The sequence below is a fragment of the Caretta caretta genome, chromosome 15, assembly GCF_965140235.1.
Source record: "Caretta caretta isolate rCarCar2 chromosome 15, rCarCar1.hap1, whole genome shotgun sequence".
Taxonomy (NCBI): Eukaryota; Metazoa; Chordata; order Testudines; family Cheloniidae; genus Caretta; species Caretta caretta.
In genome coordinates, this window is record NC_134220.1 from 10,237,427 (window position 1) to 10,263,144 (window position 25,718).

At 45.8% G+C, this 25,718-nt stretch overlaps 1 protein-coding gene across 3 annotated transcripts in view; it reads left to right on the forward strand.

Moving 5' to 3' along the window:
* Positions 1 to 4,302: 4,302 nt before the first annotated feature.
* TMEM233 (transmembrane protein 233) overlaps positions 4,303 to 25,718 on the forward strand; it is a 28,703-nt gene continuing 7,287 nt past the window's right edge. For 2 of the 3 annotated variants that reach the window (XM_075120214.1, XM_048820978.2), the window contains exons 1-2: positions 4,326 to 4,617; positions 19,888 to 20,022. In XM_075120214.1, coding sequence (XP_074976315.1) covers positions 4,435 to 4,617; positions 19,888 to 20,022 — 318 coding nt within the window. In that variant the 5' untranslated portion in view covers positions 4,326 to 4,434. Of the gene's footprint in view, positions 4,618 to 19,887; positions 20,023 to 23,913; positions 24,153 to 25,718 lie in introns of those variants that run through there. The other variant, XM_075120215.1, reaches the window with a different exon arrangement.

Consider the following 25,718-nt stretch of genomic DNA (forward strand, 5'->3'; position numbering starts at 1 on the left):
AGAGGCTCCTAGGAAGAATCAGGTACAGAACACTGGATTTTTTTAAAACCAAAAATAGGTAGATAAAATACCTGTCATGTCGTCTTCATACCTCAGAGAGAAGCCAAAAGGAGTGCACTCCTTTTTTTTTTTTTTTTTTGTCTCCTTTGTTGGTTGGCAGGATACAGGGCACTAGGGGCTTGCACTGAAGGCTCGCAAGGACTGACCAAATACATGTGGCTTATAAAGCTGTAATCACACCTCTAGTACTATTTCCTGTCATTTTAATGAGCAAATTAAGCACTAACTCTCGGGCCTCGTTTCTGCACCTGATGATGGGGGAGGCCCATTGACTTTGGGGCTCCATGTGGGCACAGGGGCCTGAGAGAGGAAGGATTGTCTGGTGACCAGGGCAATAGCCTGGAACTTGGGAGCCCTGGGTTCAAGTCTCTGCTCTGCCACAGGCATCCTGTGAAAGTCTCTGTGCCTACATTCCCCATTTGTAAAATGGGAATAACACTTCCCTGCCTCCCCGGGCTGTTGTGAGGCGAAGCACAGTACAAGACTGACAGGTTTCAGAGTAGCAGCCGTGTTAGTCTGTATTCGCAAAAAGAAAAGGAGGACTTGTGGCACCTTGGAGACTAACCAATTTATTTGAGCATAAGCTTTCGTGAGCTACAGCTCACTTCATCTGATACTGTATACTCCTGATTACCCCAATAACAGGCAGGATGTGGATTTTCTTTGGATAAGGGGGAGTTCAGATAATTGAGATGGTAGGAGTCATTCAGCAGCAGGCTAGCCTGACCAGCGGCTCCTCCTCCTCGCACTCCTGGCTGCGAGTCTCTGCTCCACTCACTCACTTCTGAGACAACGTGGCTGCAGTGGGCTCCCTCCCCTTCCCCTCCTCATCGCCCTCCTCGCTGGGGGTATCTGTGATGAGTTTGGTCACAGATACGCCCTTGGGACTGTCACCGATATGCTGAATTTACCTCTGAGCCCATTTTCCCTGCCAGCTTGGGACTCCAGAACTCTGCCTTGTTGAGCCAGACATGCTAGCCTGCTGCAAACACAGACCCCGCTCTGATCCATGCCCCTAAAGTTGCAGACTTTAACCAAAAACTGCTCAGCAGGTCACCATCTCCAGCACCCAACCACCCAGGTCCCAATAGGATCCAAACCCCAAATAAATCTGTTTTACCCTGTATAAGCTTTATACAGAGTAAACTCATAAATTGTCTGCCCTCTATAACACTGATAGAGATATGCACAGCTGTTTGCTCCCCCAGGTATTAATCACTTACTCTGGGTTAATTAATAAACAAAAGTGATTTTATTTAGTTAAAAAGCTGGATTTTAGTGGTTCCAAGTAGTAACAGACAGAACAAAGTGAATTACCAAGCAAAATAATATAGAACACGGAAGCCTGTCTAATACAGTAAGAAAACCTGAATACAGATAAAACCTTCCCCTCTCTTGCCCACATCCTAGTCTGGGCCCAATCCTTTCCCTGGTACAGTCCTTGTTAGTTCCAGCAGGCATCTTTGGTGAAAAGCAGGGTGGTTTCTCATGACTGGCAGCCCCCTTTTATATCTTTGGCACAAGGAAGGCGGGGAACTTTTGTCTCTCTGGGTTCCCACCCCTCCTTCTAAATGGAAAAGCACCAGGGTTAAGATGGATTTCAGTATGAGGTGACATGTCCTGTGAGAGCCCCTCCACTCTTCCAGGACTGGCCCACACATACACAGGAAGGTTTGCAAGTAAACAGAGCCATTTACAACCCATTGTCCTAGTCAGTGGGAGCCATCAAGTTTCTAAACCACCCTTAATGGCCCACGCTTTGCATAATTACAACAGGACCTCAGAGTTATACTTCGTATTCCTAGTTTTAGATACAAGAATGATACATGCATACAACTAGGAGGAATATATTCAGTAGGTTATAACCTTTGTTATACCTTACAAGAGACCTTTTGCATAAAGCATATTACAGTTACATCATATTCACACATAAACATTTCCATAAAACATATGGAGTGCAACGTCACAGTATCTGCTCTACTCTTCGAATCCCTTCCTTGTCCCCCAGCATGAGACACCTGGGGGATGAGGGAGGGATTCGGAGAACAGAGGGGTTTGGAGCAATGGGTGTATCTGTGCTATTGCAATGCAGGCTCTATCAACGCCACATTGCAGCGCTGGGACCTGGCTTCAGAAATGAAGCATGGATGAAATTTGTCATGTCTCTTCTCGTCAGCCTGAAAATCATCATGGCTTTATGGGAGTGTTTGAAACAGACTTTTATTCGTTAAAAATAAATGACCTTTCTGAAAGTAATAAAATATTCCGCCCAAAAAGTGAAATATTATGGATCCCATATGCAGAGGTGGCTACAGCTATCAGCAGAAATAGTCAGTTTGCTGAGATCAACTCAAACATTGGGGGCCTGCAAAAAGAAAAGGAGTACTTGTAGCACCTGAGAGACTAACAAATTTATTTGTCTCCAAGGTGCCACAAGTCCTCCTTTTCTTTTTGCGGATACAGACTAACTCGGCTGCTATTCTGAAACCTGTCACTGGGGGTCTGGTACGTTCAAGGGGTTTGTGTTGGCTCAACTGAACCATTCAATTCCATTCAAAGGGGATAAAAGGAAATAATTTTCCCCCTCAAGACATTCGACTGTGGGATTCGGGCCCCCCAGAAGGCAGAGAGGCAAAGATTCGCAAAGGGATTGGATCTTTATAGGGATAACAAGGCTATGCAAAATTGTCACAATTAATGGGGATAAAGTGGTGGTAGGGAAATGAAACCTTCAGGGTTTAAGAAGCCAACTTCTCAGGCTTAGAGCTTAGCCTAAGCCAGGGGTCTCAAACACGCAGCCCCCGCGGTTATTTTCTGCTGCCTGCCTGCTCCTCACGGCTCCTCCGCATCCTCTCCAGCGTTTACGTAGAGCGGCTCCCTGCCTACCCTGCCCCCCACCACCCCTCAGCTCTGGGAAGTGGCCGGGACCAGGGGGGCACAGGGGTCTGTGTTGACCTGGCTGCTCCTCTAGGTACTTCCCCCGAAGCTCCCATTGGCCGCGGTTCCCCATTCCCGGCCAATGGGAGCTTCGGGGGCGGTACCTGGAGGCACGGCCAGGGCAACGCACGCACCCCTGTGCCCCACCCCTCTCCCCCAGGACCCAGCTGCTTCCCGGAGCGGGCGGGCGCAGGGGCAGGGCAGGCGGCAGGCACCCTGCCCCGCCCCCCCGAACCCTTTCTGCAGCCAAGCCCCCTACCCGGAGCCCCCCCGGCTGCACCCTGCCCCGCCCCCCCGAACCCCTTCTGCAGCCAAACCCCCTACCCGGAGCCCCCCGGCTGCACCCTGCCCCGCCCCCCCGAACCCCTTCTGCAGCCAAACCCCCTACCCGGAGCCCCCCCGGCTGCACCCTGCCCCCCCGAACCCCTTCTGCAGCCAAACCGCCTTCCCTGAGCCCCTGTCCTAAGCCCCCTGCCGCACCCCACACCCCGACCCCCTTCCCTGAGCCCCCTGCCGCACCCCACACCCCTCCTGCACCCAGAGCCCCCTGATGCACCCTGCACCCCCTGGGGGCAGGGAGGGGGCAGAGCTGGGGTGCAGATTTCAGGGAAGGGGTGGGGTGGGAAGAGGTAGGGCAGGGGCCTCAGGGAAGGGGTGGCGTGGGGGCTGGGCCAGGGCAGCAGGTGGGGGGGGGGTGGTCAGTGGTGCGGCCCTCAGGCCAATGTATTAGTCCTCACGGGGCCCTCACGGTCATTTGCGTGCGGGACCCCCCTGGCCCAAGCCTTAGTGGGGGGCAGCTCGCGGGCTCTGACACCTGCGTCTGAAGCGGCTGGTGCTGGCCAGGGCTGGAGACAGGGGCCCTGACGAGACAGCCCCCGGCTCTGCCCCAGCCCGGCAACGCGGCTGCTCCCGCCACGTGCTGCCCGCAGGCGGCTGGCTCCGTCCGACGTTGGGGGCTCCCCGGGAGCCGTTGCCGCCGGCCGAGAAGGCGCCGCCTCAGACCGTGTTTCTGGGGCGGGGCGGGGCGGGGCGGGGGCGGGGGAGTCCGGGGCTTGTATCGCTTCCCTCACGAGCCCTCAGCGGCTGTCCGCCCCCCTTTCCCCGCACGTTCGCCCCCTCCTCATGTGTGTCCTGCCCGGCCCCTGTGTTTACGCCCCCGTGGCCCAGGGCAGGCGAGGGCAGGGTCACCACAGGGAGCCGCCCCGCCCCGCCCCGCCTGAGGCGCCGGCTGAGGGGGCGCCGCGCCTGGCCCGGGCGGGCTCTCTTGGCTCCCGCCGCCGCCGCCGCCGCCGCCGCCGGGCGGGGGAGGAGCGAGGCGCGGGGAGGTCCCGGAGCCCTGCGCTGGCATTTCAGACCCTTCCGCGGAGCTGCCAGCCCGGAGAGCGGAGCCTTTCGCCGAGTCTGCCCCGCGCGCCGCCGCCCCGCCGCCTCCCGCCCATGTCGGAGCCCGCCGCCAGCTCGGAGCTCAAGCGGGCTTTGCACAGCAGCCCCGAGAGCAGCGTCCAGCATGAGCCCCCGCAGGCCGCGCCCATGCCCAAGAGCTACCTGGTCCTCAGCATCTTCTCCTGCTTCTGCCCCGCGTACCCCATCAACATCGTGGCCTTCGTCTTCTCCATCATGGTGAGTGGCGGGGACAGCCCCCGCCCCGCCCGCCTCCTGGAGGCAGCTTGCAAATGCCCTTGGCCCTTGCGTCTCCGGGTGGGGGGCGTGATCCCCTGGCACCCACCGTGGGGTAACCCAGCCCGGCGAGAGCCGGCCCTGGGCTGTCCCGCAGCCACGGGCTGAGATCAGCCCCTGCCGGGCTCGGTTTGCTCAGGTCCGCCCTCGTCCCTTTGCTCTGCGAAGCCTTGTCCTAGCTCGGCCCATCTGGGCATCAGGTGGGGGAACTGCTGGGCTGCGACAGAGACTTCCCTTGGCCCGGCCTCTGGCCTTTCCCACTTCAGTGCCTGGAGTGGTGGCTATTTCAGTGTCCATTGCAACAACCCCCATCGCACAGTATCCACCCCTCTCCAGTATGCACAGGAAGGGGGCTGCCCCCCGCCCCCCCCAACGTGTGCAAACTCAGCAGCTGGCCTCCTAGCTGTAAAACTCTGGGGAGCTCAGATTTGGCTCTACATTTTGTTGCTCAAACCCGTATACAGAGGGAATTCCAACCACAGCAGCATGCCTCCTCCTGTCGGTTCACCTGAACACTTGGCAAAGGATTTGGGTTGGTTGTTTTTTGTTTCTTTTCAGTTTATTCTGCCGTCCCGTCCCCCCCCTCCCCAACACTGGAAAAACACAATAATGTTCTGGACAAAGTCCACCTTTGATCTTAAACCTCCCCTCAGGCTTTACCTCTTTACACCTGCTGAGTAACTGAAGAGGGGTAAAGTAGGGGAGCACACACCTGCAGGCCTCTCTTTGACCTAGTAGATAAGTGACTTTCTTGCAGTATAGAGTACCGTCTTTGTGCTCCTGATCTGTAGAACCAAAGGGTCAGAGCCAGTCTTGCCTTCCCATTAAATTATTCTTAAATACCCAGTCTCTGATCTTGACTAGGGTGACCAGACAGCAAGTGTGAAAAATCGGGACAGAGGGTGGGGGATAATAGGAAACTATATAAGAAAAAGCCCCAAATATCGGGACTGTCCCTATAAAATAGGGACATCTGGTCACCCTAAGCTTGACTGGCATCGCTATGAGGAGCATGCATGATAAAATACATCAAAGGTTTCTTCCCCTGCCTCCCTCCATACTCCTCTCTAACTCACTTTCTTCCTCTTGTGTGGGTGAAGCCAGTCTTTTTCTCTTGCACTGAGGAGCTTCCCCCTGTTGGTTGACGGTTCTGTTGTTTTGGAGGAACTGTACCTGCTGTGGAGGGCCTAGGTGGGAAAGGAAGAAGCAATCTCTCTGGTGGCTAGGGCCAATCCCATTGAGGACTTTAAATGTCAGGACAGAGACCTTGAATTGCACTGTAGATTCAGTGGGGAGCCAAGGAGACAGAGTGCAAAGCAATGTGTTCATGGGCAGCTGTGTTAATAAGCAGAAGGGCTCTTGTGTTTTGTGGTACTTGGAGCATTTGGGGGTATGTGGTTTCATTCCTAGATAGGAGTCACCGTGTACAAGCTTGGGGGTCAAAATGCATGAATCTCTGCAGCCTGAACTGCGTCTGATGGGATGGAGTGCATCTTCGGGCCAGTCACAGGGGGAAGTGGGTGGGTTTTTTGCCACCATGTCTCTATGCAATAAAGACGCCAAAAGGACTCCAGGGCTGCAGCCTGACTTGACAATTTGAGGGCAGATGCCCTTGGTGGTGGGGGTTGTGCTAGACAGTCAGGTTCTTCCAAGTGCTCCCCTTGTCCACCAGCATCATTGCAGTCCTGCCTGGGGTTAGTTTTTACTCAGCTGGTTTGTTTCCAGACACTAATATTAGCAAGGCCACGAGGAAGCTGTCTCATGGTGCTGCTCACATATGATATAAAGGAGATAGAGATTTGCAGTTCTGAAGCTTTTTCTTCCTTCAGTTTTGTTGGCAATCCTTCTAAGAATACAGGTCCAGATTCAGTAAGGTACTTGAGCACGTTTACCTTGGAGCACTAGTCCCATTGGAGTCAATGGCACTGTTTTCAATGTTAGGCATGTGTTTAAGTACCTTACTGAGCCAAAACCATTAAGGAGATAATAGTGTCAGTGGCATAAATCAGTATCACAACCTCATGTTCTCCTGTCAGATAAATGAAAGCTGAAACATTTGTCAGGTCTAAAACATGGAGGCAAAGATGATTCAAATAAAGTCTTCAATGTTCTGTTATCTTGGTCACAAAGTTTTATTCCAATTAACTTTGTCTGTTAAACCAACATTGCAGACGTTTATTCTAACACATCTTTGTGTGTGACAATGATCACAGCAAAGCAGCATTCTGATTGGCAAAGGAACAGCTGCGTTTTTTCTTCAGCCAGTCAACTTTTATAGGTGTGTGATTTTTAGCAGTAAATATGGGCTTTTCTGATTGCCTGACACTAATTTTATTTGCTACAATAATAAGCAAATCAGTAATAGTTTGAATTCTTTGGCAATAACCGATGAAAATTAATGCACTGAGTACACTGAGACACAAAGGGCCAATCTTGCACACCGTTACTCACACAAGGAGTAGTCCCTTAGTAATGCAAGAAGCCCCATTAACTTGGGGCTGTGTGGGTAAAAATTACTTGACTGGTTAATATCTCTAAAAAGATATATGATCCATGTGATCAGTAATCTTCCATTATTTAATGGAACTGAGAGGACAAACATATTTGTATATTGCATCTCTTTTCGTCAATGAGGCTGCAAAGCTCAGTAAAAAGTAAACCTATTCATATATATGTACCCAAATGATTACATGTGTACAATGTGTATCAAAACACACTAATCCAAAACAAATCAGAAATCACATTTTGATTCTTACATTTGATAATTAGTTAAAGTAGACTTTCTAAGGTGGTCTTGACTACCAAGTCTTTCAGAGATGAAAGGCATTGGCTATAGTCGTATTTCACCAGGTAGGTATTTTCTTTGTTTTTGACAATCTATACCACATAATCTCTTTCTTGATTTAAGAAGACCTATCTTTGATGGTATGTGACATCCTTTTTGTCTGTGGATGTTCTGGGTACTATATAAATATAAAAGAACAATAATTTACTGTGCTGGTTCATGAACATCAATTTGCTATAATTGTGCGTTCACTAAAGTCAATGTGTAACAGCCAAGAGCCGAATGTGGCTCATGGACGCCTAAGGTGATCTTCACAGCACCCTGCACGCAGATGCCCGTGCTCACATCCCAGTTTAAGATCAAGCAGGCTTTTGTAGGCAGGCTCAAATAAATTTCTCCATGGGATGTGTAGAAACAGTTGTGGGAAGGGCACTTCCTGAATGCTGGACAGTCCTTGCAACTTTTAACCACCCTCTCCCTTTGTCTTCATATCACCACCAGCCAGAACCTCTCCTGTTTTACAAAGACAACCTGTCCTGTCCAAGCTTCTCTTGACAGAGCCCCATAGAGCTTCAACTCCCAGAACCACCCCACCCAACCAGACACCAAGTTCTGGATTGGAACCTGTTACGCTTGCACTGTCACCTCTCCTGGCGTTGGTACCCTTTATCTCACAAACGTTTTTCAGAATCTCTGAGCATTTCCATTCATATCCATGTGGTGTGTTTTATTTTTCACAGAAGATGCCTAACTATACACACTGCAGAGATAACCAAATAGCCTGCTACCTCAGAAAAGACTTCAGAGCATATATAAAATGTAGGAGATATATAAAATGTATGCTCACTTTCAGAACCCATAATGGGCCTGATCCTGATCCCATCAAAACCAATAGCAAAACTCCCACTAACTTCAAGAGGAGAAGGACTGCGCCCAGTATCTGTCATGTCCTTCCAACATGCTTGTGATATGCTGACCCAAAATACGGTTCACACCAAAGGTATCATCTAACCCATCGGCAGGATTAAATGACAGATTTATTTTCTATCTTCTGCTGTCTCACATGTTATCGTCTACGCAATTCATGTACTGTAATGGGTTTCTGATCCTTTTTTCCCTTGCTTTTGCTGACCTTCCCACCCTCCCCACTATTGGGGCTCCAGTCTTATCCATTTTACATCTTATTTCCTTGAGTATTTCTGAATGGACCTTTCCACCCATCCTAATTATTTTTCTCTCCTTATTCCTTGCCTCCTTTGTAGAACTCATGACTACACGAGATCAGTGAATCCAAGAGGATGAGGTTGTGGCACTATAATGCTGGAGGTGCTGTCTTTTGGATAAGCTGTAAAACTGAGGTCCTGGTTACTCGAGGTCATTAAAGATTGCTTGGCATTTTTTTTTTTTTTTTTTTTGCAAGAGTAGAAGTGTTTACCCCAATGTTCAGGCCAAACTTCATACTTGAGCAATTACATTCTCCCCAACTGTATTCCCTGACAACTCCGATTGGATATTTGTATTCTTCTTTCCCTTGTGCTTTAAGCTGTTGTGTCATGTTGCTGTGCGGTGTTAAACCATTGATGTGTTCCACCCCATATTCAGCTGTTTTATAATGCTGGATGAAGTGATTTCTATGTATCCCTGACCAACCTCATAGCGGTGTTGGATTTTAAATTAATTGATGTGTGAGAGCTCCTTGGATGAAAGATTCCACAGAAGTGGAAAGTACAATTATAATTATTCTCCAGTGTCTTCCTGAGATTCCTACCTCGTTCTTTTCTTTACGCCATATCCTGAGCCCATTGATTTCATTGAGCTCAGATCAGATTCTGTGCCTCCTCCTTTAGAGATCTATTCTGAAGAAGATCACCTGGTCCAGGTGCCATTGCTAATTTTGTGCCTGGTTCTGCTCCCGCTGCAGTCAATGGTGAGCCGCCTATTGGCTTCAGCAGGACCAAGGTTGGGCCCTTGATGTTAACCCTCGTTGTCCACTGCTGACAACTCGGCTTCAGCTCTTTTGTTTTAGTGGAGCAGCGAGGCACCGTGGCAACCTCCGTGTGGTTTTATATTTGCAGTGGCATCTCAAGAGCTACTTCTCATCAACTCGTGGACTTTAAGGTTAGAAGGGACCATCAAGGTCATCTAGTCTGACCTCCTGCACATTGCAGGGCTCAACCTCACCCACCCATTCCTATAATAGACCCCTAACTGCTAGCTGAGTTATTGGAGTCCTCAAGTCATGATTTAAAGACTTCAAGTTGCCACTGCTCTCTGTGGGGGGTGGGTATTATTGATGGGACAGGATGAATCCTTCACACAGGGTGGGCAGCTGACCTACAGACTCCAGAACTCAAGGTATGAGGCTCATAATGGCAACTTATTGGACTCCAAGTCCAGCATTGCTGCAGCTGGCTGGCTCTTGTCTGCTGGTACAATACTTTTCTTGAGCAGAGGCATTGCACGAGGTCCATAGAAGAGGTGGTGGGAGTGTGGAAGCAAAATGATGGAAGTTGCTCTCTGAAGCAGGTCCTTCCCCACTCCATGGTTTTAAAGCACTGGTAGAAGTGTTTGTTCTGGTCAGCGGCGCGAGGAACGTTCACTAGCATTTCCTTGCATGTGACGTTATTCCCTTTGGAAGGTTTATTTGGGAACATCAAAAGGACGTGTTATTTAAAAAGTAGCTAATAGCTAATTATGTGCTAGGGCGCCTAGAGCCTTGTATAGGCAGGCATGGGAGGGGTTGTTACTTTAATTTAAATAACTAACTAACAATGCTTGGCAGCTATACTGAAGCACATCTGCCCTTGCTGTTAGCTTTACCCACCAGAGATATTTTTCTTTAATATAGTCAGTCCATCCCTGCAAACACCGAAGTGAAAGAGTGGTGGGGAGCTGTACCAGTGGTGTAGAGTGGCTTACTCATTCCTGTGTGCCCAGCTTGCTAATATGGGACAGGATGGAAGGAAGATGAAGCCAGCTCTCCTCTCACTCCCTGGCCCTCTCTGCTCCCTCCCTACCCATTTGTTCATGGTTTGGTAGCACTGGGCAAGTATGTCTTGCTCACCTCCTCTTAGGAGTCAGTCTGAGCAGGAGAGAACAGGGAGCCTCGCTCCCCTGCAAAGGCGGGGAAGGGCTCTGCCAATCTGGCCTACAGGGAGCACAGACTGCCTTCAAGTAAGTCAGCTAAGAGGCTGTTAAGGTTCATAAGTGTAGCAGAGAGGCTGACTTCTAGGGTATTTGCCATCTGTAAAGCACTGAGGGTTCTCTAGTCTGTTTTACTTTGCAATGAACAGTCAGATTTCAGTCTAAGGAACTATGAGCAAGCACTGTACAGTGGAAATGCTTAACAGTAAAAGCAACTTAAAATGAATAAAAACCTTAGGGCTCAATCCTGCTACCTTCTACGCCCATGAGTGCAGGACGGCCAGTTAGGGAACAGAGGAACTCTTGTATACATAAATGAGTGAGTAGTCCTGACTCACATGAATAGAGCTGCTAACACCAGTGGGGCTGCTGAAATATACAAGAGTTTGCAGAACCAGGCCTCTAATTCGTTTGACTTAAAAATGACCAAGAGAAGAGGAATTTGAGAGATTTCATAAGGAATTAGACTGAAAGTGGCTGTGATTTGCTATTGAAACTAGATAAAGACTAAGAGGTTAAGCACAGATCAACATATTACCCTAGACATAGCAGTTAGCCCTAGAAATAAGATTGGGGTTGGGTTGGTTTAGTTCTATAACAGCTGAAGGTGTCCTAGGGGTGGAGAACCAAGGGCTTGATCCACAGCTCTTTGAAGTCAGTGGAAAGACTCTCATTGATTTCTGTGGGCTTTAAGTTTGTCCCGCCCATATATCCATTTTATCCTTGAATAATATCTACTTAATGCTGTTTAATATAAGCCTCCTGACAAAGGAGCCTCTCTCCTGCTGGTCTCTCTTAAATCTGGTGCTTGCCCCTTCATGCTAATTGCCTTCTCCTCACCCATGGATTTTTATTAAAATAACACTATTCCAATAGCATTACTTATTGAAGTATGCAGTATGAATTATTTATCCATCCAGTGCCCATGCAGGTCACTTTGAAGCACTCCTTCATGCTTCCAAAATACATTAGAATAGTTCTACAGAGCCACAACTTATAGCTCCCTGCCTTGCCAAAAGCTTCACTTCAGCCTGCATTATGTGTTCAACAGGGAATAATTATGCCAGAAGTAACAAACTGCTCTAAGAGTAGGATGAAGTTTTTATTTTCCCCTTAGGAATTGGGGCCTTTTTTGCAAGTAGCAGACAAAATCCAACCTGACAACTTTAAAAATAATTACCGTTATGTTTTGTACTTCTGTCGCATCTTCCAGTTGAGGATCTCAAATCACTTTAAAAACACTAAGTTATTAAGCCTTACCCTTGTGAGGTAAGTAAGTAAACATTATTAGACTCATGTTGCAGATGGATACAAGACATTAAGTGACTTACCCAAGGGCATCTTCAAAGTCATGGGCAGAGACCAAAATAGAACTCAGCATCCCCAACTCCCAGTCCTTTGTTCCAACCCTAGGATCTTCCCTTCCATATAAACTGCTTTTAATTTAGCCTCAAGAGTGTAATTTGAGAGAAACTGAGATTTCTTTTGCTAACATAAAAGAGTGACAAAGTTAGTTCCTTGTTTCACTTTACCATCCCCTTGTCTCCCCTGCTGTCCATCTAAATAGCATAGCAAGCCAAACTCCGCTTGCTCTGCTCATGCAGATAGTCCTGGTAAAGTCATTGGAATAACTGCTTGAGTAGATAAGCAAGATTTTGACCAACATGACATAATAATAGAGGGACCTCTTAGTGAAGCACCAAACTGGTGCTAATTTAAAGACAGACAGAGTGGCCATTTCCCCACTTGGGCACAATAGCCGAGTCTCATCGCTGCTTTTCTGCCAGAATGATCAGTTGGGCTGGTTTCTGTTAGTTGAAGACAAGTAACCGGAGTGCCATAGCTCATCTCTCACCAGCTATTTCCAAAGTGACTTTCATACATCCGATTTGACTTTTGCTCCTGTGGAATGAAGAGTGGGTGTCTAGCTATTGTTAGAACAGATGAGAACTTCTGAAGCGGTTGGAAAAATCAATCCACTCTTGCTGAGTAAACCGTGAACTTTTTCTACATGGGCTTTGGAGGTTGCCATCCACGGCCCCGTACACAGGGAAGATGTGAACTCACAGGGCTGAACTGTGGCTTTAGGCTGCAGTCTGGCCTGGAAGGCACCGCAGATGCCACATGTCTAGTGGGAATTCCCAGATATTTTGTGCCTGAGGGAGAGACGGATGACTAGCACCCAGGTTGTAGGGAGGAGCAGAGTCACTTCTACACCCCTTGAGAGGACTACGTGCAACTTTTCCCACTGCTGGGTAGTGCAAAGGGCTTAGGGTCAGCACCCCATTTGATCTTTATGGGTTTAGTTCTGCCACCCATGGGAATCAGAGGGACTACTCAATGAGTAATGAATGTACTATTTGATGTGAGTAAGGGTGATGGGCTCTGGCACTAAGGGAGCACAAGGACCTGAATGGTGTCTGCCCCTTGCACCTAGATACAAGAAGGGAGGCTCCTTAGAAGAGCTGTTTGGAAATGTTACAATGGCATGTTTTTCTGCTGGAAAATGTCAATTCATCAAAGTGAAACGTTTCCTGGGAGCATGGTGATTTAGCTGAAGTTTCATTTTAAAAAACCCAACACAAAATTCAGCTAATGTTGCCAGGATCTGGTTTGACGTTTCTGGAGAGGAATGCTTTGACTTTTTGTCTAGAAATGACGTTTTGTTTCAAAATATATTGTATGGTGGGTTTTTTTGTTTTTTTTTTAAATGTCCAGTCAGGACGAAATGTTTTGATTGACCCAACATGAGAAAAAATGTTATAATTTTGTTTTGCAGACAGTGGAATGAAAAAGAGAAAATGAGCTTGCAGAATAAACAGTCCACCCAGCTGTTTTCCTTACACTCTCACTAATCCTGGCACACCTACACAAGGCCAAGCATAATCTGGTCCATAAGGTCAAATTCCTCCTCCTCCCTAGTTGAATTCCTCTGCATTCAGAGATGTTACATCATCGATGAATTTGGCCCATAAAGCTTGGCCCGTTCACTAATAAACAGAGCATATACGGTGTCTGGCAGATGATAGCCGCTAATTATGTTGCTCTGATTCTAATGCTGACTGCTGCTAAATCGATCCAAGATTAAACATCAGGTCCTGGGGGAGCGAAGGCTCTGCAGTAATATCTGGTACCGTTCTAATTGCACTTCAGTAGCCTGAGAGCCTTTGCATGGAACAGGAGACAAGCTACCTAGTAAAGGTGTTCTGGGTTAGTCACGGAAATGTTTTCTGACCCTGTCGCATGGACACCCAAATTCAATCTGAATTAAGATTGAGAGTGCATATCAGTACACTGAAGGTAAAAATTATTTAAAAATAAAAAGAATGGGAGGAACAGAAAATTAAAAGAAATGCAGACTTTTGAATGCCCAGTAAGTCACTCAACCTTAACTGGTGCCACCAGCACCATCGTAAGAAGAAAACAAACACTGCAATACCTGATCCTCAAACCGTCATGGGCCTATCTCATCACTGACCACAAAGACTGATGTGTACTGTGGTTACCCTGGCTCCAGCCTTCTTTGCAGTTGTGCGCAATCCATAGCAAAAGATATACTTTATAAATTCCCTGTAAGACAAATAGCATGCTGAAGGCCATCATTCTCCATGCTTCACTGAGGGCCTTATCCAAAGCCCATTGAAGACTCTTTCCATTGCCTGCATAGGGCTCTGGAAAAGATCCTCAGATGCCATGGGTCATAATTGTAACCCAAGTGTCGTTAGGCACAAAGTAGTGCTTCTTAGGCCCAGATCATGACATTACATTTTTTTTTACATAAAACAACAAATGTCAGTATGGAGCTTAATTGTCAGATTTAGGATCAGAGATGTGTTTATGAAACTTTACTGTGGTGGGAATGTGTGTTGGTGTGTGCTTTAAGGCACTGTAGTTGAGCCAGGCAAACACATCCTCCTGAATGTGACAATCTTTACGAAAATGACTGGATTCTGGAGTTCCTAATTCACCAGTGAATGACTTCTTTTATACACTGTCCAGTGTCTCAAATTTGATCCTGTGCACTACATCTCACTAAGCTCTTTCAAGTAAACCCCCATCTGAAATCTCCCAGGCGAATCATTTTGAACTAGGACACGGCAAAAAGCATTAGAAGAATAAGTAGAAGCATTAGAAGAATTTTCAAACTGTGAAGGTTTCAGAGTAACAGCCGTGTTAGTCTGTATTCGCAAAAAGAAAAAGAGTACTTGTGGCACCTTAGAGACTAACCAATTTATTTGAGCATAAGCTTTCGTGAGCTACAGCTCACTTCATCGGATGCAATAAATTGGTTAGTCTCTAAGGTGCCACAAGTACTCCTTTTCTTTTTGCAAACTGTGAAGGACACTTATTTTTTCCCTCAGTCCTACTGCTTTAAATCCACTTGTCGGAATGATATCAAATTAGGTTAAAAACTACTGGCTGCTGGCCACAAAACACACATACGAGTAAAAGTATTTTTACTGGGAATTTTACAGTGTGTGTGTTGGGGGGTGGACACTGAGCTTTCCGTGGAAAAATGCACATAATTGGGCTTTCCGCCTTATCTGCGGAACAGCTGCTATAATTAAATAAGTGGCTACCAAATCATGGCACTGTGTGTATGTGTGTGTATTTAGAAAAGCTGGACGAGCACAAGTCCATGGGGCCGGATGTGTTGCATCCGAGAGTGCTAAAGGAGTTGGCGGATGTGATTGCAGAGCCATTGGCCATTATCTTTGAAAACTCATGGTGATCGGGGGAGGTCCCAGATGACTGGAAAAAGGCTAATGTAGTGCCCATCTTTAAAAAAGGGAAGAAGGAGGATCCTGGGAACTACAGGCCAGTCAGCCTCACCTCAGTCCCTGGAAAAATCATGGAGCAGGTCCTCAAGGAATCAACTCTGAAGCACTTAGAGGAGAGGAAAGTGATCAGGAACAGTCAGCATGGATTCACTGAGGGCAAGTCATGCCTGACTAATCTAATTGCCTTCTATGATGGGATAACTGGCTCTGTGGATGAAGGGAAAGCAGTGGACGTGTTGTTCCTTGACTTTAGCAAAGCTTTTGACACGGACTCCCACAGTATTCTTGCCAGCAAGTTAAAGAAGTATGGGCTGGATGAATGGACTATAAGGTGGATAGAAAGCTGGCTAGATTGTCGGGCTCAACGGGTAGTGATCAATGGCTCCATGTCTAGCTGGCAGCCGGTATCAAGTGGAGTGCCCCACGGGTCGGTCCTGGGGCCGGTTTTGTTCAATATCTTCATAAATGATCTGGGGGATGGTGTAGATTGCACCCTCAGCAAGTTTGCAGATGACACTAAACTGGGAGGAGTGGTAGATACGCTGGAGGGTAGGGATAGGATACAGAGGGACCTAGACAAATTGGAGGATTGGGCCAAAAGAAATCTGATGAGGTTCAACAAGGACAAGTGCAGAGTCCTGCACTTAGGACGGAAGAATCCAATGCACCACTACAGACTAGGGACCGAATGGCTTGGCAGCAGTTCTGCAGAAAAGGACCTAGGGGTTACAGTGGACGAGAAGTTGGATATGAGTCAACAGTGTGCCCTTGTTGCCAAGAAGGCCAATGGCATTTTGGGATGTATAAGTAGGGACATCGCCAGCAGATCGAGGGACGTGATCGTTCCCCTCTATTCAACATTGGTGAGGCCTCATCTGGAGTACTGTGTCCAGTTTTGGGCCCCACACTACAAGAAGGATGTGGAAAAATTGGAAAGAGTCCAGCGGAGGGCAACAAAAATGATGAGGGAACTGGAACACATGACTTATGAGGAGAGGCTGAGGGAACTGGGGATGTTTAGTCTTCAGAAGAGAAGAATGAGGGGGGATTTGATAGCTGCTTTCAACTACCTGAAAGGGGGTTCCAAAGAGGATGGCTCTAGACTGTTCTCAGTGGTAGCAGATGACAGAACAAGGAGTAATGGTCTCAAATTCCATTGGGGGAGATTTAGGTTGGATATTGGGAAAAACTTTTTCACTACGAGGGTGGTGAAACACTGGAATGTGTTATCTAGGGAGGTGGTGGAATCTCCTTCCCTAGAAGTTTTTAAGGTCAGGCTTGACAAAGCCCTGGCTGGGATGATTTAGTCGGGGATCGGCCCTGCTTTGAGCAGGGGGTTGGACTAGATGACCTCCTGAGGTCCCTTCCAACCCTGAGATTCTATGATTCTGTGATACGTGTGTGTATAAAATATAAACAGACTATTATTATGGCATAACTTTCAGAGTACTATGGATTTGTATTATGTTAATCATTAATAATATGCAGCGCATTACAAAAACCTAAACGCGCAAAGTCCCTGCGCAATAAATTAATAAATAAATAAATACATCCTCTCAAATTCCTATTATTGTGCTACATTAGCTCTCTTTGCTTTGCCTATCCCATTAATACCACAATTAATACTTCAGAATTTGGCTTTGAAAAATCAACACTGGAAAAAAGTCAGAAATTGGCAAGGTTCATTTAAGGCATTTCAGACAGGTTCACCTCTTGTTCATGCTGCTGGCTATAAATAACAGTCCATTTCTCTCCCTGTTGATGTTCTCTTCGCATTTCAGTTCTTGTCACAGACAAGGTAAGTGTCACAATAACCTGTAACAGTCAATGTTGATGAGAAAAGGTGAAAATAGGAGACAAAAAGACAAACAAAAAGATCTACTGATATAACTCAAGCACTGCTAAAATCATGGCTGATAAACAAAAGACGTGTGGGACTGGAAATTAGTGAACCAAAATTGGTGTGTCGGAAATTTAGGCCTTTGGTGGACACAGTAATGAGGGGATGGGCTATTTCACCAATCACTCCCTTTTGGGGTATGTAAAAATAAAAGAAGAGACTTTGAGGGGAAAATATAGACAGACGGATGGAAATGCTGGCTGATTGAAAGAAGGGGAAGGAGCAAGCTTCACCACCATGGCTGCCACCCCCACCATCTCCCGGGGAAACTGGAGGACCTTTGTCATCCTGATCCTGAAAGATGGCCTGACGAGACAGAGCCAAGAGAGAGGCACCCAGATGGCATTTCCACCTCCACCAGCCCCGACTAAATCCTTTCTACCGCCCGGGATGTAAGGCTTCGTCATATACCCCTCCACTCACCCCATGTGTCCTTTTCCTTCCCCCATCTTATTTCTCTCTTTCCGGTCCCTCTCCTTTTTCCTTCAGTCTAATAAGAGTCTGGCTTAGCCAGCCAAATCTGTGTATTTCGCAACCCTGCTGCAAGCCTATGACCAACGAGGAAACTTTGAAAGCAGTGCCCTGAGCAGCCCGATACTGGCCCAAGTTTACGCAAGTTCAGAGTGGCTAATGAGACAATGTGCTGGGCCTGTGTTTTTCCAGCAGTGAGGTGGCAACTGAGAATCAACACCAGAGAGAGAAGCTGCATTTTCTACTTGTGCTGTTCATTTCTTTCGCCTGTTGTGTGCGATTGCCTTGTCGGTTAGGAAACAGTATTGAATTCTAACAACAACAGCTCCAGTCCATTTCAGTTCACTTCTTCTCTTTTCCCCAAGAGGACTGTTATTGCCAGCTTTAGTACCATCTAAGAGTCTGTGAAATGGCAGGGGGGGTTCATTCTAAAGCCTCTCTCCAGCTAAAGGAAAAGGGAACAAGGGATGCTGTTAAAATCGGAGGCTTCCTTAATACTTTACATTTCAAATTCTTGAATTGTTTCCCCTTCTTTTTTCTCAAAAAGAAAAGGAGTACTTGTGGCACCTTAGAGACTAACCAATTTATTTGAGCATAAGCTTTCGTGAGCTACAGCTCACTTCATCGGATGCATACTGTGGAAACTGCAGAAGACATTATATACACAGAGACCATGAAACAATACCTCCTCCCACCCCATTCTCCTGCTGGTAATAGCCCATCCAAAGTGACCACTCTCTTTACAATGTGTATGATAATCAAGGTGGGCCATTTCCAGCACAAATCCAGGTTTTCTCACCTGGATTTCTCAGGGTGAGAAAACCTGGATTTGTGCTGGAAATGGCCCACCTTGATTATCATACACATTGTAAAGAGAGTGGTCACTTTGGATGGGCTATTACCAGCAGGAGAGTGAGTTTGTGTGTGTGTGGGGGGGGGGGGGGGGCGGAGGGTGAGAAAACCTGGATTTGTGCTGGAAATGGCCCAACTTGATTATCATACACATTGTAAGGAGAGTGATCACTTTGGATAAGCTATTACCAACAGGAGAGTGGGGTGGGAGGAGGTATTGTTTCATGGTCTCTGTGTATATAATGTCTTCTGCAGTTTCCACAGTATGCATCCGATGAAGTGAGCTGTAGCTCACGAAAGCTTATGCTCAAATAAATTGGTTAGTCTCTAAGGTGCCACAAGTACTCCTTTTCTTTTTGCGAATACAGACTAACACGGCTGTTACTCTGAAACCTTCTTTTTTCTGTATCTTTAAAAAAGGGTGACAAAGATTTTTACTGGTGTGTTTGCCATGGTACTAAGCAGGCTGAGGTCTCTGTGTAACAAGACCTTGTTTAAAACTGCGTAAGTCTGGACAGTGACAGGGTGATGTTAACACCTTTGACTCTTTGGGCCCATTTATTCCATCTAACGTAATACAACCGGTGTAAATAACACATGAGATTGCTTGGTTTTCTTTTAGCTTTTAGGGTTTTTTCACTGCTAATGAAACAGCCAATTTCTGCTCACATGTAAATCATAATTCATATAAAGCTGAAAAAAAGGTTTTTCTAGGATTGTGCAAGTCAGTAACGCCTGGGAATGAGTGTGAGGAGAGTTGATTCAGCAATCCTTATGTTGATGACTTCAGTGGGGCTACTCTTTGAAGTAAAGGTTTGTCTGCCTGGGGAGTTATTCTGGACTAGATGTTCCTGCTTAACTATTCCTGATTAACTCCATGTGTTGTTCTAGAATAAGAGTGCCTTATTCAAAATTAATTTAATCCATTTTGGCATCCACACATGGAGTTAATCAGGAATAATTAATCCACTTTGAATTTACATGCTAATTTATTCCAGATTATTTTTTATGTGTAGACAAGACCTGAGAGCTGCATAATTGAAACCTAAAGTAGTCAAGAATAAGCCCTGAAATTTTGTGAAAATTTGTGGAAACCAGAATCCCTTGTTACAATGAACCTCACTTAGTACAGATATGTGTTCTAAAAATAATGCTCAGTATTCTGAAGTCTTGTATATTGTCCCAAAATGCAGGGCACTAAACTTTTAGTGAAGTCCATTGGACTGAGGGGTGGATTGAGTTGTTTAACAATAATCACAAACTCTGTTTCTGTTCTGCAGGCTTTAAATAGTTATAGTCGAGGAGACATAGAAGGATCAAGAAGACTGGGTCGCAATGCACTCTGGGTTGCTGTTGCATCAATCATGATTGGCCTTCTGATTATTGGGATCTATTGCGTAGTTCACTTCACAACGGTAAGCAAAGTTTGGTCATTTCCAATACAAGTAGCTCTTCCTTGAACAAGAGCTTCATTATAAGAGATTGACAACTATGACAGACTGATACTATTCATAGTGTTGTGTTATAATTCAAGCGTTCACTCTCATTAACTAAAAGAGCAATTTTTGCATTATTTCTTATTTAGAAGTAAAAGGAGGTAGTGTTGTCTGGTGGTTAGAGCAGAGGACTGACTGACTAGGCATACTGGGATCTCCTCCAGCCTTTGCAACTCACTGACTGTGTACCTTGGGAAAGTCACTTATTGCTCTATTCCTCAGTTTCCCTACCTGTAAAATGAAGTGTATGGATCTCCTCAGATGCAAAATTCTAGTGTGTATAAATACCAAATTTCAGGATCAGAAAAGAGACACAGGATCTATTGTAACATTGCCAAACAGGAGAAGAGATGTGATTACTGATTCATTTTTTGGTATTAACTAGCAATAATCATGCCAAAAAGCAACCTCCTGATTCTCATTGCCTTGCTATTTGTGAAAGTTGTCCACACACAGTGCTATGTACATATGATCAGATTTTATCTTTTTTTGTAGCCCTGGAGGAGAAACAAGTGCTTTTTTGTTTCTCTAAAATGATTTATCAGAGGACACGTTGATAATGAAAACAGGACAAAAATAATTAGGACAACAATATATTCTCTTCAGGCTGTGCAATATGTTCTTTTCTCTTTAGCAATGTGCATTCCACACAGTTAAATCCATTTATTAGCATCTAACCTCTACAGAACCCCTTCCTTCCCTATAGCGTCCAAAATGCTTTACAATCTAATGTACAACATGTAAAGAGAGAGCACCTCAGCCACCATTGAAATGCAGCCATCTCTGGGGCGTGGAATGCCGTGGCTGTTTAACAGTGCACAACCGCTTCAGACAGAACAATGACTTCAGGGACAAGTTAAAGAAATAGGCTGCAATTACATAGGAGGCTGGACACAGCACACCTATGTTTATGAAAAGTGCCATGAGGTCAGGGACTTAGCTGTCTAGCTCACTGGAAGTAGAGAACCTCCAGTAGCACAGTGCCCTTTAGCAGTGTGCCAAGATATTGATTCTTGTACTGACTCAAAGCCAAGAGTTTCCTTAGAGGTCTCCTGTCCAAATAGTAGCCCAATCTTGCCTTGCTTTGCTTGAAATCTGATAGGATCACAGACCAAGGCGGTAGGGTTCACTGGGCTCCCCTGCTCTCTTACTGCCCAGCCTCTCCATTTCTTTTCCTTCTCTCGTTCATCTCTGAGGAATCCTTTGACTGGGGCAGTAGCTCTCCCTCTTCTTGTGTAATGAGAATGTGCAAACAGGCGCACCCAACTGACTTTTTCCGATATCTGCGTGATATGCCACTTTTTCTTCATGAGCTCTCATGGGATAAGAGGGAAGGTCCTCTCATGGATTGGTAACTGATTAAAAGATAGGAAACAAAGGGTAGGTAAATAAATGGTCAGTTTTCAGAATGGAGAGAGGTAAATAGTGGTGTCACACAGGGGTCTGTACTGGGCCCAATCCTATTCAACATATTCATAAGAGATCTGGAAAAAGGGGTGTCAAGGTTCCTTCCCCACTCTGAACTCTAGGGTACAGATGTGGGGACCTGCATGAAAGACCCCCTAAGCTTATTCTTACCAGCTTAGGTTAAAAACTTCCCCAAGTTTTTAACCTAAGTTAACAAACTTTGCCTTGGCCTTGAACCGTATGCTGCCACCACCAAGTGTTTTAAACAAAGAACGGGGAAAGAGCCCACTTGGAGATGTCTTCCCCCAAAATATCCCCCCAAGCCCTATACCCCCTTTCCTGGGGAAAGCTTGATGATAATCCTTACCAATTGGTACAGGTGAACACAGACCCAAACCCTTGGATCTTAAGAAGAATGAAAAATCAATCAGGTTCTTAAAAGAAGAATTTTAATTAAAGAAAAGGTAAAAGAATCACCTCTGTAAAATCAGGATGGTAAATACCTTCCAGGGTAATCAGATTCAAAACATAGAGAATCCCTTTAGGCAAAACCTTAAGTTACAAAAAGACTCAAAAACAGGAATATACATTCCCTCCAGCACAGCTTATTTTACCAGCCATTAAACAAAAGACAATCTAACACATTTTCTAGCTAGATTACTTACTCACTTTACAGGAGTTGTAAGGCTGCATACCTGATCTGTTCCCGGCAAAAGCATCACACAGAACAAACCATTTGTCCCCCACCCCGATTTGAAAGTATCTTGTCCCCTCATTGGTCATTTTGGGTCAGGTGTCAACGAGGTTACTGTTGCTTCTTAACCCTTTACAGGTGAAAGGGTTTTGTCTCTGGTCAGGAGGAATTTTATAGCACTGTATACAGAAAGGTGGTTACCCTTCCCTTTATTTTTATGACAAGGGGTAAACTGTGAGGTGGCAAAATTTGCAGATGATACAAAACTAGTCAAGATAGTTAAGTCCCAGGTACACTGCGACGAGCTACAAAAGGATCTCTCAGAACTGGATGACTGGGCAACAAAATGGCAGATGAAATTTAATGTTGATAAATGCAAAGTAGTGCACATTGGAAAACATTATCCCAACTATACATATAAAATGATGGGGTCTAAATTAGCTGTTACCACTCAAGAAAGAGATTTTGGGGTCATTGAGGATAGTTCTCTGAAAACATCCACTTAATGTGCAGCAGCAGTTTAAAAAAAAAAAAGGGGGGGGGGCAAACAGAATGTTAGGAATCATTAAGAAAGGGATAGATATCGTGATGCCTCTATATAAATCCATGGTACACCCACATCTTGAATACTGCATGCAGATGTGGTTGCCCCATCTCAAAAAAGATATATTGGACTGGGAAGAAGTACAGAAAAGCGCAACAAAAATGATTAGGGGTATGGAACAGCTGCCGTATGAGGAGAGACTAATAAGACTGGGACTTTTCAGCTTGGAAAAGAGACAACTAAGGGGAGATATAATAGAGGTCTATTAAATCCATGACTGGTGTGGAAAAAGTAAATAAGGAAGTGTTATTTACTCCTTCTCAGAACACAAGAACTCGGGGCTGCCAAATGGAATTAATTGGCAGCAAGTTTAAAACAAACAAAAGAAAGTATTTTTTTCACACAGTGCACAGTCAACCTGTGGAACTCCTTGCCAGAAGACGTTGTGAAGGCCAAGACTATAACAGGGTTCAAAAAAGAATTAGATAAATTCATAGAGGATAGGTCCATCAATGGCTATTAGCCAGGATGGGCAGGGATGGTGTCCCTAGCCTCTGTTTGCCAGCAGCTGGGAATGGGCGACGGGATGGATCACTTGATGATTGCCTGCTCTTTTCATTCCCTCTGGGGCATCTGGCATTGGTTACTGTTGGAAGACAGGATACTGGGCTAAATGGACCTTTGGTCTGACCCAGTATGGCCTTTCTTATGTTCTTCACTTCCCAGTCTTCATTTCCTAGTGTGAAAACCTCTAATCTCTCTCCAGTAGAAGTCTTCCTGTGCATCTACTAATTCTTGTTGCCTTTCTTTGGACCATTTCTATTTAACACTAAATGCTTTTCAAGATGAGGGTGCCCACAGTGTTTCAGTGGAGAGTGTAACATTGATATAAATAATGGCATTATAATATTCTCCATATTATCTGTCTCACTCTTAATCCATCCAAACACCTGGGGCCTGATTATCATTTACACGAGGGCCACTTTACATTGGTAGTGGAAAAGGACCTGTGTGGGAAAACTGCTTTTATACTGACTTTAAGGCCCCTTTACATTGGTGCAAAGTAGCCTGGTGTTTGCTTTATTTGATGACTGCTGCTGTGCGTGGAGTAGATGTATTCACTGAGCTGTGTACTATGACGTGTGTACTGTTTTTTTTCTGACAGGATATAGTGAATAGAAAAACCTGGACCAGCAGCATGTACAAGCAGCATTAACTTGTGTTTATCAACACTGAATTCCACCTGCTGTCATGTTATCCCATCATCAGTCATTGCTAGCTCCCTCTTAAGTTTCTCAGTCTTGTCAAGACTTAACTAGCCTAAATGATTTTGGTCACTGGTAAACTTTGCCCCCTTACAGTTCATCTCCTTTCCAGGTAACTAATAAAGATATTTAGTAACAAGTCTCATTATGGATCCTTTGGGCCACCCCACAATTAACCTCCTGGAAAATTCCTCCTCTTTGTTTATTGTTTGTAGGCAGTTTCCAACCCATTGCAGAATTTTACCTCTCCTCTCATGACTACGTGGTTTCTTGAAGAGCTTGCAGACGACTTCACTTGGGCGTTCATAAAGCTTCAATTAAATTATACCTGCCTCTTCTCCTTATCTACTGTTGTGCTGATTCCTTCAAAGAATTTGAACAGATTAAAGAGGCATGATTTTTCTTTACAAAAGCCAGGCTGATTTGTATGTTCAGCTCAGTGTTTTATAATTATTTCATTATTGCTTCATCCAATTTACTTGTTATTGACGTAATGGCTTAACTGACCTGTAATGCCCAGGATCATCCCTAGCATCTTTTTTAGGATGCATACAATATTTGCTGCTACTCTGGTCCAGTCGCTGATTTAATGAGTCCCTATTTTTGTTAGCAGCTCAGCCCCGTCATGCTTAAGTTCTTTCAGAATGCTTTGGATTAAGACCATCTGGTGACTTGCACTTTACAACTGAGATTTTCAAAGGACCCAAACTCCTTTTGAATTACACCTGTTTCCGTTAGGTCCCTTTCATAATCCCAGCCACTGTTAGCAGTTTGTTCCAGCATCTTCTCTTTTGGTCCCTCCGTCCCTAAATATAAACATGTGCTCAGTCCCGCAGGAGAGGAAGCAAGCCCTCTGACCAGTGGTTGGATCAGAATTGTAGGAAGGCTCCAGTGGTACACACACCAAGCCATCCTCGGCTGCCTGGAAACTCCTAGTAATTCAGGGCTGGGCTGTTGGGGGTAGTGATGGTAGCAGTGGCAGAGGGGGAAATGGGGGATGTTCCACCCTGACACAAAACAATGACGAGAATTGTACTTTCTGTTAACTGTAGGGCCCGCCTTAACTTCAACAGGGAAACAGGATTTGGTAGGTGTTCTTGGGATTCCCCTTGAATTTTCTAGCCAAGTCTGGCATTTCTGAACTGTGGAGTGAACAGGAATGGATTTGGAGTGACCACTGCTAGGGTTTGTCATTCTCTGTGACAGATTGAGGGCCTGCTAAGGCAATGTGCCTGCAGAATCAGGCTGCCTCTGGGCCCTAGAATTCTGTTCTCTCTGACAAGGGCCTTGTCTCTCCTGCAGATGAGCTCAAAGATCAGACACAGCTGGGAAGAACTAGAGCATGTGGCGAGGTCCGCTAGCAGCTTGCGTATCATAGGAACTGCCAAAGATTGTTCTGCGGCAGACTGAAAATAGATCAGGGGGACTGGTGGATTCAGAAGGGAGAAGAGCTCTTTATATTTCAGTGAGCTCCTACCCTCGGAGGAATCCTGCCTGTCTCTGCATAGCCGGAATAGTTTTATTCAACGCCTCTGGCGAGTCCTGAGGAACCAATCGGAGAGTTAGAGCAGTTGGGAGGCTGGCCCATGTACGGTGGGAAATGTCTAGTCTGTTTTCATGGTAAAGATTTACCAGGAGGCAGATACTGAGCCATGTTCTGGGCTTCTGCTCTGAGTGTCACCTGTACAAGTTGTTCACCTGTCTG